This window comes from Ursus arctos, unplaced genomic scaffold (assembly GCF_023065955.2).
Source record: "Ursus arctos isolate Adak ecotype North America unplaced genomic scaffold, UrsArc2.0 scaffold_25, whole genome shotgun sequence".
NCBI lineage: Eukaryota > Metazoa > Chordata > Mammalia > Carnivora > Ursidae > Ursus > Ursus arctos.
The window spans coordinates 45337977-45355758 of record NW_026622930.1 but is presented as its reverse complement, the minus strand read 5'-3'; the positions used below and the strand labels follow the sequence as shown (position 1 = coordinate 45355758).

Sequence of the window (17782 nt, the reverse complement as noted above, 5' to 3'; positions counted from 1 at the left end):
TGTGGGGTTTTTTGGAGAATGGGACTATCATGATTAAATCAGTATTTTAAAACTATTTCTCTATAAAAATTGCTTCTAGAAAAATAGTCTGAATTTAGCAAAAAGCTCAGGAATCAAGTTAAGGGAACTTGGAGGTAAATACCACAAATTGAGTGTAAAATGGTAATAGGAATAAAAAGAGACCACTGGACATATTTTGAAAGAAGAGCTGAAAAATCCCAAAAAATGACTGATTATAGAAAATTAAAGAAAGAAAATAACAAGAGAAGACACTGAAATATGTGGGACCTAAGTAGGATTGCTCAACTCTGCAATAAAGTCCAAATTAAATTTGTGCAATACTTTCAAAATATTGTAAATGCTTTTTAAAAATCCATGTTAAACATTTGTTTACTTATTTAAATTTTCATCATCTCCACACCCAACGTGGGGCTTGAACTCACAACCCTGAGATCAAGAAGTGCATACTCTACCTACTGAGCCAGCCACGCACACCCTTAAACAAATTTTTTTTTTTTTTTAAAGATTTTATTTATTTATGTGACAGAGAGACAGCCAGCGAGAGAGGGAACACAGCAGGGGGAGTGGGAGAGGAAGAAGCAGGCTCACAGCGGAGGAGCCTGATGTGGGACTCGATCCAGGAACGCCAGGATCACACCCTGAGCCGAAGGCAGACGCTTTAACGACTGCGCCACCCAGGCGCCCCTAAACAAATATTTTAAATGGCTGATTAATTCTGCAAATAAATCTGACTTACCAACGCAGGATACCAATCAGTCTTCTCAGATGTAGATGCCACAGTTACAACTTTTCCTAATAATTCATCATTGAGACGTCGCTTATCTTCATCTTCTTCCTCACTACTTTCTTCTTCCTTTTCATCTTCATTACTAAAAGTCAGAATAACTTCATCAGGATCTTCACATAAGCCATTGTTGAGACAGTCAGAGTGGTGTGAATTTAACATGTACAATTCAATTTCTAATGTGGATTACTCCAGAGTAGTAGTTTCTTCACTCTTATTGAAATTGAAGAGATAGATACTTCCCTAGTCCCAAAGCAGTCCTGAGCTATCCATGGTAACTCTGAGTCCATGTCACTAGATGAATGAGGATTTGGATTTAGCTCTTATGCCAACCACCAGCTGGGACAGAAAAGCCTAATTATGTCACCACGAAGTATTTACTGTGCCAGTTACATTTTTTTAAAAAAGGCTGTCCTTCTACTTTTTATGTATGCCAGATGCCAGATAATGTAACTCTAATTTCCTAACAGGTTATGAAAAGATCTCATTAAGAAACATGTGAAGGTTTAAGTTAACTTACCTAGAGAATAAAATAATCAGACAAACCCATAGTGAGGAAAAGTCTACAAAATTGGCCTGTACTCTTCAAAAATGTCAAGGTCATGAAAAGACCAAAAAAAAAAAAAAAAGCTGAAGAATTTTTCCAGATTAAAGGAGATTTAAGAACCATATAAACTAGGGATGCCGGGGTGGCTCAGTCGGTTAAGCATCTGCCTTTGGCTCAGGTCATAATCTCAGGGTCCTGGGATCAAGCCCCATGTCAGGCTCCCTGCTCAGCGAGGAGTCTGCTTTTCCCTCTCCCTCTGCCTCTCACCCCTGCTTATGCTCACTCACTCTTACTCTGCCTCTCTCTCTCAAATAAATAAATAAAATCTTAAAAAAAAAATAAAAAGAAGAACCATATAAACTAAATGTAATGCATGGTTTTGGATTAGATCCTGGATTCAGGGGATGCTTATAAAAGCTTTTATTGGCCAAGTGGCAAAATCTGAAATATGGATTATATATTATTAGACAATAGCATTCTACTAATGTTAAATTTTCTGAATTTGATAATCATACTTTGACTATGTTGGAGAATTTCCTTATTCTTGAAGTGTTTAAAGGTGGGTCTGATGCTTGCAATATTCTCTCAGATGGTCTGACCAAGTAAAATTATCATTAAATAAAAAATAATTATAATATTCACCTACAGAGTGAATGATAAAGCAAATGTGCCAACAAATTTTAATTTAGTGAATCTAGATGATGAGTATATGAAAGTTTACTGTAGCTTTTTTGTAAAGATTTATTTATTTTTAGACAGTGAAAGGGAGAGAGAGAGAGAGTGAACAAATGGGGGGAGGGGAAGAGGAGAGGAAGAGAATCTCAAGGAGACACCCTGCTGAGTGCAGAGCTCAATCTCATGGAGCTAATCTCACAACCCTGAGATCCTGACATGAGCTGAAACCAAGAGTCACTCGACTAACTGAGCTGCCCAGGAGCCCTGAAAGTTTATGTGTAATTTTTAAGTTTGAAATGTTTTTGATATAAAAAGACTAAAAAACACATATACTCACTTAAAATAGAAAAAAAATTATATCAATTAAGGAATTTGGCAAAGTAACTCAAGACAAAATTAGCCTTTTTAAAAAAGGTGTTGTGATAAATCTTGGACAAAATAATGAGAATAATTAAGAACAAGATCTGCTCAAGGTAAAATGTCTCACATAAGGATATGAGATACTATGGGAAAGTTACCTGAACAATTTTAGCCATCCTAGAAAATCATTTGTTTAATGTAATAATTCTAACGTTACTGTACATAAAAACACTCACACAGGAAGAGAGGACCTCCTTCCTCTGTTTGTCTTTTTCGCAATTACTGGAGTTCCAAAATGCTCTGGATTTGTTAAGGGCAGCTGGTCAAGTGTCTAGGTAAGAAACAACAGACAAATTAAATCATATTTTGCCTTGATGTTAGAAGTTATAGAACCCAAAAAGCCCATCCATAGCACCCTACCTCACTCTCAGCAAAATGCCTCTCTCCTTTTAGGCAAAGTGAAGTACGTCTCAGTGTTCTCTCATCACCATCATCAAACACTACAGTAAGCAAGAGATATCGGAGAATTTATGCACACTAAATAAAAATTTCACTGCAGAGAATGCTATTATTGCTATTTATCTAAGGCTTAATATTTGTAAAAACCATTATTTGTTATTTATTTTTCAGAACCTTTAAAAATATACATTACACATTTTTCATTCTGTAGCTGCCAAACAGACATAGGTTAAATGGTTGCCCCCAACTCCTTAGGTGTCTCCATTCACTTGTTCAATTTCTATCACTACAGAACCACCTTCTTGAAACCATTAGCAACCCAGTCAAAGCACAGATTATTAAATTATCTTTAATCCTAGAAGAAATTAGCAAAAACCTGGTTTAAAAAAAAAGTATTATGGGTTTGCTCCCAACAGTTATCCATGAAGTATCTCTAACTTCCAGAAACTGTTTGCCTTGTGGTAATGCTCTTGGATTACTGGACTCTTCTTCTTATTTGCATGATAACTTAGTATAGTAGAAGTACTGGCTGCCAAATTCTAAAGTCATAAGATCCAACATTTTTCTTTTGCTAGAGGAGGATGTAAGAAGTTTGGAAATAGGGTGCCCAGGTGGTTCAGTGGGTTAAGCATCTGCCTTCAGCTCAGGTCATGATCCCAGGGTCCTGGGATAGAGCCCTACATCGGGCTCCCTCTCTCAAGTAAATAAATAAAACCTTTAAAAAAAAAAAGTTTAGAAATAAAAGTTGAAAGAAGGAAATATCAGAAAGATGGAAAGTTTTTTTTTAATTCAAAAAAGTCAGTCATAATCGCACAGAAGCTTCCTTAAAAGCTTTTACTACATTTTTAAAAAATCATACTACATGGAAACTATGTTTAAATATTTTAGGGAAATGAGGGTAAGGAATTTAACACTTTATCACTTTTATTCTCCATATAACTAGCTATATTATTTTTATAGGTTTAATTTTTCAGAAATGCACTCTTATTTTAACATCTAACATTTACAAAGTTTATTAAAAAGAAAATGCTCTCAGAAAACACCTGGACTGCCCAGCATTATGAAGAAATAAAATATAAAAGGATGGAATCCTCATCTCAGATACTTATAATGCAAACATCAATAAATGTTTGTATATCTTATGAAAATAACATACACAGAAGAAGGCATATATACACAAAAATAATTACTTTTAAGATTTAATCCTAATATAATTCTAGAGGTTTTTCCATTCTAACAGAATAAATTAGTGTTAATAAAGGAAAATTCTACATTACTTTGCTTTAATAATATTTAATCATAAACTTATTTTTTTCATGCTAAGAACTTATGTAAGAGCACTCAACTTCTTCAGTATTTATTTACCTCAGTCAGTTCTTCTCTTAGACTAAAGACATCTAGTTTAAATTCTCTTACATGCAGGAGACAATGCAGAGAAAATGAAAAGTTCCTGAAGCACATACTCAAAGAACCATAATGTTTCCACAAAAGGAGCTGTGTTATACACTGTCAACGATGCAGAAATTAATGACCACCTGCAGACACAATGACAGGATAAAACACAACATCCTCCAACAATCACATTACTAATCTACACCTGATTAACAGTGCTCTAAACACTTGTAACAAAACTATGATTCATATGGTGTCAAGTCTAATAAATAAACCACTGTTCCTTTAAAAATTCAAGATCATAAAATTATTGTACCAAACTTAAAATAATTCATGTTAGTATTAATATCCCTAAATATATTAAAGAATAAAACCTTAAAAGTTCCAACTTTCCTTAATGCCTACGATGCGAAAGATGGTGACAATGGAAACACACATACATACTCATATGCGCTCACGTTTAAGTGGAGGTACGAGGAAGAAAAATGAGACTATAAGACTAATCAATAATATCAAATTTATGCAACAGAATGTTTTCCACAGTGTTTCATCATTAATCAATGGCAGCCCCAAATCAAATGTTCTGATGAAAAATTTCCAAATTTTTTTAAAGATTTTATTTATTTGAGAGTGAGAGAGAGCAGGAGCAGAGGGAGAGGGAGAAGCAGACTCCTCACTGAGCAGGGAGCCCAACATGGGACTTGAGCCCAGGGTCCTGGGATCATGACATGAGCCAAAGGCAGACGCTTAACCAACTGAGCCACCCAGGCGCCCCTCTGATGAAAAATTTCAATAATATCTTTCGTTCTTGCTTTTTTAAAATAACCACTTCGAAATAAATCAGATTTTGAAGGAACACATGCATTTCACTTCAACATACTTTATCATGGGTAGAAATAACGTAAGAACAAAAAGAACTTCTCTAAAGGGAACTGTGGTACCAATAACAATTCTACAGTTTTACGCAGGAACACTTACAGCTTTGAATGAACAAAGAGAAACAGTTTAAATTTATTTTTAACTCCTAAAACTATACAAAGGCATGTACTTAAGTACTCATCAAAGTTTGAAAAGCTACATAACCATTCAAGATTTTCTGAAAGACAGAAAAACCAAACAACGCGGTGAACCTATTAGTCATGGCATCCCTGATTATCAAAATCATGAGGAAGTTCCATCTATAAAAAGCTTCCTCTATAACTTTCATGTTAGAAGTATCCTCTAAAGAACACCAAATTTGTAGGAATTAAAGAGTGACTCTGGCATTTTGGTTAAGAGTGAAATAATTAACTGGCATAGATAGTAAATTTAGCTCTTTTTAGTTCAAGATGTATACTACAGTATGCCAAGAGGAAAAAGTCAGACTATAAGGACTTAGTAATTCTGTTAAATGTTTTATACTTGCCCAAACTGGCATCTGAATAGACTGCTGAGCACAGAAGAGTATAAAAGCGGTATCTCTGGGGGCACCTGGGTGGCCCAGTCAGTTAGGTGTCTGCCTTCAGCTCAGGTCATGATCTCGGGGTCCTGGGATTGTCCCAAGTCAGGCCTCCTGCTCAGCAGGGAATCTCCTTCTCCCTCTTCCTCTGCCCCTCCCTACCACTCATGCTAATTTTTTTTAAGGTGATAGCTCTATTACTATATTACATATAAATACTAAAACATAATTTGAGGAAAATGACAAAGCTAAGTCTCTCTCAATAATGTTGATCATACTAGACAAAACAATGCCTATGCAAACAAATATACAAAGCCTAACTCTAAACTGTTAAAATTAAAAGAAACAAAAGCAACAGGGATCTATCTACTAACTACGAAAGCTCTACCTGTGATCATAGCACTGTTAGATGCTGGAGGATAGTAAGATAACAATAGTAAATTAACTTTCTCTCCCCAAAGATATAATTAGCTATCACTTATTAAGCTTCTATCATGTACTAATGCTCACAACAGCCTCTGCAAGGTAGAAATCACTATTCTCCTTTCATAAAGAAATTGAGAATCACAAAGCTAGTTTTGTTAAGGGGGGTCAAAATGAGTAATAAATAGGTATGAAGCAGAGGCATAAAATGAACACAGGAGAGAAAGTCAAGAATTCTGACTTTACAAAAATAAAATATTATTCTTATATTGTGTATAGCAGTTACAATTAATAAAATATATATATATACATTTATATATTAATTAAAATATTTCACATAATGGAATAAAAACTTTAAAATTATATACCTTAGGTATAACCAATAGTTCTGTTACAAAAACTCATCTGTGATACAGAAGTCCCTCTGCCAGCCAAGGTCAAAAACTTCAGAAATCAAGAAACTTAAGAAATTAGCACTCAAATGTATAATGAAATTGACAAAACATCATGGGAATGTTAATTCTTGTGGAAGACCATTTAAATAATAGGTTAAAGCGTATCACAAGAATGCACAGATTTCTTTTGGCTTAGTACTTTTTTTCTTAATGATTTTCTAGTCAGTGGAATAACCACCTGGTTTTGAAAACATCTGTGGTCGATTTTGGTTATAGAAAAACGTGTCCTAAGAGGTTTTAACTAAATTAAAAACCCTTATAACCTGCAGCACATTCTACAACAGTCCATTCACCAGCTTAATCTAAACCTCCTCTCCTCCATCAACTAGAACTTCCATGAGATCTGACCCAACTGCTGTGCAAAATAGTAATTATAAGGCATGAAAAAATCCTGAGTCTTAAAAACCATTTGTCACAAAAATATATAAATAAGCAAATAGATTTCGGGGTTTTTTTTTTAAAGATTTTATTTATTTTAGAGAGCGCGCGCACGCAAGAGCATGAAGGGGGAGGAAGGGAGAGAATCTCAAGCAGGCTCCATGCTGAGTGCAGAGCCTGATATGGAACTCGATCTCAGGACCCTGAGAGCATGACCTGAGCTGAAACCAAGAGTGAGATGCTTAACCGAGTGACCCACCCAGGCGCCCAATAATCAAATAGATTTTAGTGTAAAATTTGATAGATTATGTAATGTGTGTATATGCATTTTATATGTAAATTACTAAAATTAATAACAATTCTGTCCATTACATTTTCCTATTTTTCAAGTACAATATGTTATTTTTACATTCCAAAAAGGTGAAAGAATAGTTTTAGAATGTCTTATTGCCAGCTGCATTTACCAGGAGTTAATGGCAACATTCAAGTGAAGATACAAATTCCAATCCTAATTTTGATACCTTTTCAGTGACGAGACGGATAACAATATATTTCCATATATTACACACTCCTTACCTTCCATGCAAAGATAAGAACTGCCAAATGAATAAATTATGCTAGGAAGCATTATTTTATGATAGGAGGAAGGAACTATTTCTGAAGCTCAAAGAAACAAAAAAATCCATAAACTGGACCTACTTATTATTCAAGATCAGAGGGCAAGGTATTATTAGATTTGTAAAAATTAGGTTATATTAGATCTGTAATCTTTCAAAATTGGTTATTCAGCTATCACAGAAAAAAATACCTATATTATATAAGTTATTATCAGATTCATTAAATAATTTTTGATCACCGATGATCATAACTTTTATTTGATCCAAATCAGTAGTATGGTATCCTCTTTTCTTTCGTTTTTAATAATCAAATTTTGAGACCACTTAAAATAAAGAAATGATATGGAGATCATTAATACTTTCTGTAACTTTCTGATTCTACTTATAGAATACTTCACTAAGAATTAGAAATCAAGAAAAACTCAGAAAAAAAGGAATTAAACCCAACAGGTAATAGTCACTCAATTAAAGAAAAATATAGAACATTCATGACCTGTGAGAGAGGACACATTTTATTTTGCCATCTTTTAGGCTCATTATACTCTAATCATTCTTTATATGGGCTACATCCTTCAATACCTAAATATTCTTTATAGGAGAGTGCTATATTAAACATACTTAAGTCAATAGTGCTTTTTAACATCTTAAATTTTTTAGGTCACTTGCTGTCATTACACGGATACAAAAAACTTAAATATTTTGAATTTTTCTCCTGAATAAGTCTCTTGTGTCTCCAAGTATTCACTATTTTACTAAATGTATACTACCTGCATTAAGTTCACCCAATGTAATTATAAAAAGAAAGATTCTTGGGTTGCCATCCCCAGACCTAGTAAATTGAAGAGATTTGAAGTCCTCAAATCCTCATTTTTTTAAAACAAGCACCAAGTGATTCTTATGTACACTAACGCTTGATACACGAATTACATGCAATTAAGATTCGAAGCTTTTTCAGAACAAGAATTATACAATTTCTTCTGTAATTACCCATCACAGAAAATCACCATAGAGAATGCTCAGTAGCAAATAGCTTTTAGAAATGCTAAAATGCCATTCATATAGAGGATAAAGATCTGCTATTCTGGAGGGCAGAAGCCCAAAATGTGAAAACCTGAAAAGTATCGCTTCTGCAGAAGCGTAAGAATCATATCAGTAAAACTTCACAAGTACTGTCAATGCAACCTTGATATTAAGTACCAAATAGGATGCAATATTGGTATTTGAATATGCATCATATAATCTTGCATAATTTTGCATATATGAATGCCTATAATTTTTACCACTGGTTTAAAATAGCAAAATTGTATTAATTTGACCTCTAAGAGTTAACATTAAACTTAGTTTTTAAATCCCTAACAACTATCAACAGCCACAACCAAGCTTCCTAAAAATATGTAGTTCAGAATAACACCACTATTGTGAACCAACACCAATTTCTAGAAGGTCCAAGAAGAATAAAAATGGTTAGAAAACAGTTACATAGAACAATCTGGTATTACTAATAGAAGCCTCAGAGTTAAGACACAGGAAGTACAATTTTTAACCAAAGCATACTCTTCATAGCTTTGAGCATCACCTGAAGATGAATATTTTTACCTAAAGCAATAAACCAAGTAAACTAAAAGTAAACCTATAAGATCATTTCTTTTTCTTCTTTAAGGAAACCACACCATAATTACATCACTTAAACCAAGACATAAATGTAAAAACCAAACAGTATAGATGTTCAGTGTAAAACAAAAGATTGGATGTTATCCACAGGACTGTGTAGTGTGAATGTACTGAGAAAAGATTTGGAAATGTTAATCATTGCTATTCTCATCAACATAATGACAGCAACTACGTAACTACTACATTTAGGTTTTAGTTTACATGTACTGAGACACTTGTTGCTACTCAGGACAATAAAGTTTTTTAAAGCCAGTACAAGCTTATGCATGGAACGTTAGTATGCATTCACATCAGTAGCACATGCATCTTTACTGAAAAGTGTTACGGAGATCAAAAAATCAAAAATTAAGCTATGATCATCTAGACTTGAATCTACTCTGGTCAAAATTTTTTTAGCCTTTAAATTCTGTGGTAACATCTGTATTACCCTTATGTAAAACAGGCAGCAATATAATAAAAGATTGCAACTGCACAATCTTAATTGTAATTACAGGAAAAGTAAAAAAAGTCTGATTACTTACAATACTAACTTGTATCAACTTTCTAATGGAAGAAAATAACCATATAATTTAACTTTCTTGAAAAGAAATAATCTAGGTGGCTTAAAAAAGAAGTACATTCTTGGATGAAATAGCCACAAGTGACCAAAAAGGTAATTATTTTTGTTACCAGCAGGTGTCATTAAAATTTTAGCCAATTATATCAAGTAAATTGACAGTACAGTATACATATTTCCCTGCCAACACAATTCAGTGTATTTACAAAATAGAGGTATATGCAACCCCAAATTAAATCCTATGTATTAAATTAACTACTCACCCACAGTATACCAACTAGCATCTGTCAACTTGCTGATAATAGCCTCCTGAAAGGATCCATCAGATGTCCTTGTTTCAACAATAGCTCCAACCTAAAACCCAGTATCAAAATTTCATTACCAAATTTAAACAAACCAAATCACTCCCACCAACTATATGACCTGGGTTAAAAAGAAAAAATACCTATGATAATGCTACTTTACACTGACTTAGATCTTTATCATTTATAGTGCTCACATATTTATCATGCAATTTGAACCCCAAAATGCTCTGGCACAAGTAAGGTTATTATTACCCTTATTTTACACATTGAATATTATGGCTCAGATGAGACGATGAGAACCCAGTCTCTTAAGTCTTACTTCAGAGCTTTTGTACTACATCACACTGCCTTCAAGGAAACTGTGGAATCTAAGAACCAGAAAACCATAAGATAGCAAAAGTAGCTTCAATTTTCTTTCATAGAAATATTGAATATTGGATTCAGCATTCATATTTAAGGGACCTTTTAGATAAAGGTTCACCTGGAGAGAGAGGGATGGACCAGTTGACCTTCTTTCAGCTTCCAGACCTTTGTATATCAGATATTAACTGAAGTGGTACTCTGACATAACAAAGATTCATTACATAAACAAATGGCCAGAAACGGATGGAAAACACAATATAGGTACCCACTAAATTGAATTATGAAGTCAACATACTTTACTTGGTAGTTAGAACAACAACAGATTCAAATTTATGATAGTAATATACTACTTAGCAGGTTAAATATCTCTGACAACAATGTAAAAAAAAAAAAAAAATGAGGTATTCAATCCAAGAGTTGAAAACAAAAAGTGTCTGAAAACTCATGTTTATATATACTAAATTACCTCTGTAAGATGATTTATCTTTCTAAACTAAGGATACAGCCAGTGTAATATAATTTATACTAACTCGGTAACACTTCATTTGTATTTTTGTTTTCTGATTAACATTCTTATAAATTTTAAAACTATCTACAAACGTAAAATGCAATAATTTACCATATGTATTTGTGATTTATCATTACAGATTTTAAACTGCAGAACATACGTACTCTTAAAGGACCCTTTACTTGGTCATCTTGCACCAACTGTGTAGTATTATCCTGTTTCAGGAGTACCTGGAAAATATTTTTTGCACAATAATTTGCACATTACTTTTAAAACAACATGTTTATGAAGTCTTTAATCTATGTGTTCTTAGCATCCTGTGCTTACTTCTGTCTTAATACTTATTACATTGTCTTATATTTATGTTTATTGTCTCTCTTTTTAACTGTGAACTCCTTGAGGGCTAGAATCCTCCTTCATCATTATATCCCCAGCAGTTAGCAAATGTCAAGGCATATTACAGCCACTTCATAAATGTTTGCTGAATTAATGAACTATACAAGATTTATAATTTGTAGTGATTATTGTAAAAGTTTAAAACTGCCTTGTTTTTTATCAACAAGTTATAAAAGGTTCTGTCACAAAGTATATAAAAAAAGTATCAAATTTTTATTGCCCACATATAAGGTAAACAAATTAAAACCAGAACACTGTTGGTCCTTTATAAAGTAAACCTAAATATTCAGGATATGGAGTTCAGTTACAAATAAGTACTCCTTTTTGCTACAAATCCTCTCAAATATACAGTGTAATCATTCACACAGAACAAGTACCCAAATATGAAAATTGAAATTCTATATAATTTATAAGATCTCCCCAATCACTGTACTTATTTTAAATAAATATATCAAGAGCCACAATATTAACAAGAAGTTTAAGTTCTCAAAGAAATCCAGGTAAATATTTAATAATCAAATCCCATATAGCTGATATGGTAAAAAGGGCAAATGAAAAAAAGAAATAAATGTCAAATGATATTGTAACAAAACCTGAAGAAAAATTTCATCAGCAGATCAAAATTTAAATAGAAATCTTATAATTATTACAGACAAATCTATTTATCTACCACACAAATCATACTCTTCTAGTTCAGTGATTCTCAAACTTCAACATGCAGCAGAAACACTTGAAGGGCTTGTTAAATTATAATCACTGGACCCTACTCACAGAGTCTCTGACTCAGTAGGTCTGCGGTCTGGGCCTGAAAATTTGCACTTCCAATAAGTTCCCAGATAAGGCTGATGCTGTGGTCCAGGGCCACACTTTGAGAAAAACTACTCCAAGTCATTTACTCATTCAACATATTTGGAGTGCCTACTATGTATCGAGTACCACTCTAGGTGCTGGGGATAGAACAATTCTAACATTTCCTCCTTTTATGGTGCTTAATTCTTGGAGGAAAAGATCAGATATGGAAGTGAAAAGCAAACTGCAAAACTGAAAGTCCAACATGATCCAATAACAACAACAACAACAATAATACTGTTATGGCAGGCACTGCACAGTATCAGACAGACCATATCAAATCTCTCTGGTGTAGTATCAAAGAGGACATTCATGAACTTTATTATATAGCTCTGTAATGTTACAGATGTTTATAACAAACATGGATTACACTTATAATTTAAGATTATTAAAAACATTTACATAGGAAAACTACCAGACAGAAACGCAAAAAACTTAATAGTAGTTTCTAAGAGGTAAGCTATGGGTATTATGCCTTTGGTACTTTTCTGTATTTCTACATATTGTACAGGAATAATGTGGTGGCTTTTTTTCTGGTCATAAAAGCATCTTAAAAATAAAATCATTTTTTAACACTGTCTTGAAGAAGACAATTTCCACTATATTATTTTTCCTAATCACTTGAAATCATCTCCACCTAATTTGTGAAAGGGAAGAAAACAGATCACAGCCTAAGTAAGCATGGCACAACAGCAGAAAGCCATATAAAAGGAAGTCTCATAAATGCGGTATTTTCAGAGAAGCACTTTGGAATAACTTCTCATTCTAAGTTATTTCTTAACTCTTAATGTGCTTTTCCTACAGTTTTGTATATAACAGTGCTTTCACGTAATAACAATTCAGTAAGTCAAGTAATGATTCAATAAAATGTTGATTTGCAGTGTCCCTCTCCCCAATTCTTTTCAATCCAGGTTGCATTAAAAAAAAAAAAAAATTACCTTAACTTTTACCAGCCTTTTCACAGTCTTAATTTTTGCCTCACAGAAGGCACCTCGGTACTTGGCACTGACATCAGTTCCCACTGTCAGATAGGCAGGCTCATCCGCCGCCTGATGAAAGAACATAAAATGTGAATGTCACTACTATTCTCCCTATTCCAACCTCAAGCCTCATTAAAAGGTTCTATAGTTAAAGTAGTAAGAACATTATTGTTTACTAATGTCATTAATAATTTGGAAAATACCCCTAAAGCAAGCAATTACATTCCTTTACTACATAAACTATATCTTGACAACAGAAAACATTTTAAGTTTTAACTGAGAAGTATCAGTAAGGACATAGGATAATGTTTTTTCCTCCAGACACAAAACGTTTCAACAATTCAATAATTTATTTAAAAGTGAACACATTAAAAAAAAAAGAAGAAAGAAAGAAAGAAAGGAAGAAAGAAACAAAAAGCAGGGGCGCCTGGATAGCTCAGTCGGTAGAGCATGAGACTCTTGATTTCTGGGTGGTGAGTTCAAGCCCCATGGTGGGCCTAGAGCCTACTTTAAAAAATACAATAATAATAAAAGACAAAAACGAAAAACAAAACAAAAAAACAAAAACCCTCCAAAACCAGAAAAGGTATATTCATGGTAGGTGTCTCATAACACTTTAAGTTATTTAATTATGGCCTGAAAATTTTGTTTTCAAATTAGAAGAAATATTGCTATTAAGATTAATGCTAACAATATGTAGTTAGATGTTTATTAATGTAACTACAGTAAAGCAATATCTTTTTTGGATACAGTATAACTGCAATAGACAAAAAATGAAGCCAATCCTTTCGATAAGGAGACCATTATTTGGGGGAAACACTGCCTAAAAGCTACATTTAGGAAAAAATCTAAGTCTAAATTCAGCTGATGAATGCAGAGATATGAACTAATGGCTCAAAACTTGGTGCTGTACCTAGTTTATCACACTAATCTTCCTGGTATATTAAAAAAATAAGCTTTACTTTAAAAAGTCTACTTTTAGCAAATAGCCATGATCAGAATGATACACTGAAAGATGTGGGAAATTTCATTCTATCATTCATTTTAATCTCGATAGGAACAGAATGCTTGTTATTCTAAGTCTGTCATTTTACCTATTTCTTTTCAAAATTTAAATGTATTCATAGAGGCTCGATTTAACATTGCTAAGTGCAAAGGTAACAGTGTACACTTCAGAAATAACACTTTTAAGTAGAAAATGGTTTTTCCTTTTCCAGTAAGTTTTCCCAAGTAACAGTAAAGAAGTTAATGTGTCATTTCTAGGAGATAGGAAGAGAAAGTTTGGGGAAATGCTATATTTCAGATTTTAATACACTGAAACAGTATATGAGTGAGGAATCAAATACATTTTAAAGTTAGTGCATTTACAAATAATGCAAATTGAAAAGGAACACTTTGGCAAATAAATATCTGACCTCAAGTATTCAATGCCACTGCACTACACAATGCTATAACTTCCTCTCCCTTTAAATATCACATACGCTGTGTGCACTATTAGCTATCTTAAGAAGAATATGTTTTTTTAGGTTGTATGTAGGTTTTAAAATACTTACTACAATGCCTGAACTAAAACAAAACATTAGTTTCAGTTCACCTTCGAGTATTTTAGCTACAGAATTTTTCGAAGAAATGATCTCTCCCTTACACAATGCACATATCCCTTCCTTAGAAAATCATACTGGCACTGAGGAAGAAAAAACATTTCAAAAAATCCCCCACAGAACCAAAACAGGACAAAAGCTTTACTTCTGCAAAGGTTGCTGCCAACACAGGAAGTGTTTAAAAATACTAGCCCAATGGACAACAATGGAAAGGCTGCAGCAGCCTTTCCAAAGTGCTAACTGCTTCAGAGAGGGGCCGGACTGACTGCATTAGACACAATGATCATTTCTCACCCTTTCAACACGTCCTCATTTTCAGAAAGCGCTGCTTAGCAGAGGAATCAATTTTGAGTAGGAAAAAAAAATGACATTCCACAGCACCAGCCTCACGACAAGCAGTGTCCAGGGCACGAGGCTCAGAGCAGCGCTGACTCCACTTACCTTCATTTTTACTGGTGATCTGTGGGGTTCCAGCTCAACGAGCTATCTTCTCCTTCGCTAAAACCATGGGGAGGGGAAAGACAGGAACAGAATCAGTCAACAGAGGGGAGCGACCCAAGGAAAGAAAGTAAACAAACGCCAGCGGGGAGGGGCAGAACCCTCACCAGCGAAGGGATAAGATCCCCCGGAGGGCAGCCAGGACGCAGGAGCTGAGGAAGCAGCGAGAACCCCTCGGGCGCCAAAGGGCAGCCTTTTTCTCCCCGGAGTTCGCCAGCGGCCCACCGCGCCCCCGCCTCGCTCGTCACTTTGACCCGAAATGCTCAACTCGGAGCCCCAGGACCGAGGGCTCCGGAAAAGGGCAGGGCGCAGTTTGGGCTCCCCCAGGTCCCCCCCGAGGCGGGGTCGCCGAGCTTTCGCTCAGCCGCCCCCCAGATACCCCGACTTCGGCCCGCGCCCCGCCTCCACCGCTCGGCCCCCTCGGCCCGCCCCGGGCCCGCGGTGGCGGCAGCGGAGTGTCACGGCGCCATTGCTCTCCTTCCTCCGCTCTGCACCATGTCAGAAAGGAGAAGCGCTTCTTCACCGATGGGGCAGGGGCCGCGGCCTTCAGCCCGGAGCCGCGAGAGTGAGGGGAGACCCGCGCGAGGGAGGGGGCTGAGGGGGGGCGGAGAGGAGGAGGGGAGGTGGCCGGGAGAGGGTGTGGGAGGGGAGGGGAGCCGCACAGCGGCAGCCGCCGCCTCCTCCCCGCGCCCGCCTCAACTTTTTGTACAGCCCAGAGAGGTACCTGCCCCCGGCCCCTCGGTCCTGCCACGGACTCCACAGGGGAGGACGCGCCGCGGAGTTAGGGACCGGCTCCCCCAAGCAGCCCGCTCCTCACCGCGCGGAAGCAAACTTAGCGGCGCGGCCAGCCCCACAGCCATTTTCCCGGGGAAGCTGCCGAGGAGGCGGCTGCGGCGGCGGTTCCTGCAGTTGCTGCCGCTGCTCCACGACTTGTCCCTTAGCCTGCGCTCGCCGCACCGCCTGCCCAGCACCCCCTCCCCACCCCCGAAGCTTCCAACTGCACCGGGACCCCGGGCAGCAGCATGAGCTGCTACTGCCGCTTCGTCCACTCAGTATCCCCCACTCCCCTTCTCCCCACCTACCAACTGCGGGTGAAGTGCGCGCTGTCAGCTCCCGAGTCCTCCGCCCCACTGACCCCCGTGGGCCCCCGTCCGGGCAGCACCACTCCCGGCCGCGGCGGCAGTTCCTGCGCCCGGTTCCCCACTCGCCCGATTTACTGCCACAATCCACCAAATAACAAGCTGTTGAGCAGACTCGCTTCTACACGAACTCCTATTGGCTGCTCATGACGCCGAAGAGCTTCGGATTGGAGCTCGCTACCTGCCGTCCTCATTGGATGTAGCTATGAAACTTCACGGATTGGTGCGAAAAACAGCAGGTAGGACATCTTCTACTTATGATTGGCTGTCTCCGAAGGCTAACGTTACTGGAGAATCGGGTATTGAGTAAGCAGGTCCTGAAAAATGATTGGTCGAGGAGACTCCGGATGTGCTTGACTGAGCACTGATTGGTAAATTGAGGGGTCAGGAAGAGCAGTTCGGCACGAGGATTGGCGGCGAAGTGTCCCATGGAAACCGAACCCGGAGCTGCGGCCAGGATTTGCACGGGGGCGGGGCAGGGTCTTTCCAAAGCGCCTGCGCTAAACCGGCTTCTCGGCGCCATTTTGTCTGAGCGGTGGTGGTCGCAGCTCTATCGCATTTTATGTTTCTGTCGAGAGGAGAGCCGAGGCTTTATCTCGTAGATTCATTTTAGTGCGGCACCTGTCTGCTGTTCACTCTAGGACAGCACGTAGTGAAGGTCGGAGGAGTCGCGGACCTGTCAAAAAGGTCGGTTAGAAGCTGTGGTTGTCCTAGTGACTGGGGGATGGCGCAGCTTTAGCGGCACCGGCACCGGAAGTGGACGGGCCGCGCGGCGGCCATGGCAAAGTAAGGTTTCCCTGCGGCGGGGGGGGGGGGGGTGGGGGTGGCGGGTTGAAAGGGGGCGAGGCTTTCTCTCCCGCCGCGAGAGAGAAAGGGGCGGAGGAGAGGTGCAGGTCTCTTTCTCCGGGCGGGTCCTTTGCATGCCTCTCCAGAGATTCTGGCGTCTCCTCTCTGATTAGTTCTTCCTCCCTTTGGAAGTGCGTTTCGGGAACTTGTCATATCTTCCAGCCAAGTGCCACCTGCTGTGGGCGTCTCCTTAATTAATACGGGGAAACGCAAAGTGCTTAGACCCATCTGCGTGGGGAGAGAGTTTTCCGCGTGTTCCTCACACGATTAAGCGTTGAGGAAGCTGCAGAAAGCTGTGGGGTGTGGAATTCACTAGCTAGCCCAGACTCTGCTACTCTAACTTTAGATAGGTGGCTGTGCCATTCGGCACGAGGCTGATACTACTCTTAAAGGAAATAGTAGTGGTTTTGTAGGGACTGAACACAGCTTAAAGAAGAGGACCTCCCCGATAGGAATTTTGTTCAGGGCAGCCGGCGATTTTGTTCTTTTAGCAGACACATTTGAAATGGTGGAAATGGAGT

At 37.5% G+C, this 17782-nt stretch overlaps 1 protein-coding gene across 4 annotated transcripts in view; it reads right to left on the bottom strand.

Moving 5' to 3' along the window:
* The window catches only part of ARID4A (AT-rich interaction domain 4A), a 65292-nt gene extending 48748 nt beyond the window's left edge, over positions 1–16544 (bottom strand). For 2 of the 4 annotated variants that reach the window (XM_026480294.4, XM_026480296.4), the window contains exons 1-8: positions 16359–16544; positions 15220–15276; positions 13136–13246; positions 11117–11182; positions 10040–10130; positions 2808–2887; positions 2624–2718; positions 758–890 (exon numbers count right to left, since the gene is read on the bottom strand). In XM_026480294.4, the coding sequence (XP_026336079.1) occupies positions 758–890; positions 2624–2718; positions 2808–2887; positions 10040–10130; positions 11117–11182; positions 13136–13246; positions 15220–15225 (582 nt within the window). In that variant the 5' untranslated portion in view covers positions 15226–15276; positions 16359–16544. Of the gene's footprint in view, positions 1–757; positions 891–2623; positions 2719–2807; positions 2888–10039; positions 10131–10562; positions 10643–11116; positions 11183–13135; positions 13247–15219; positions 15277–15383; positions 15681–16358 lie in introns of those variants that run through there. The other 2 variants (XM_026480295.4, XM_057318703.1) reach the window with 2 other exon arrangements.
* Between the last annotated feature and the right edge of the window lie 1238 nt (positions 16545–17782).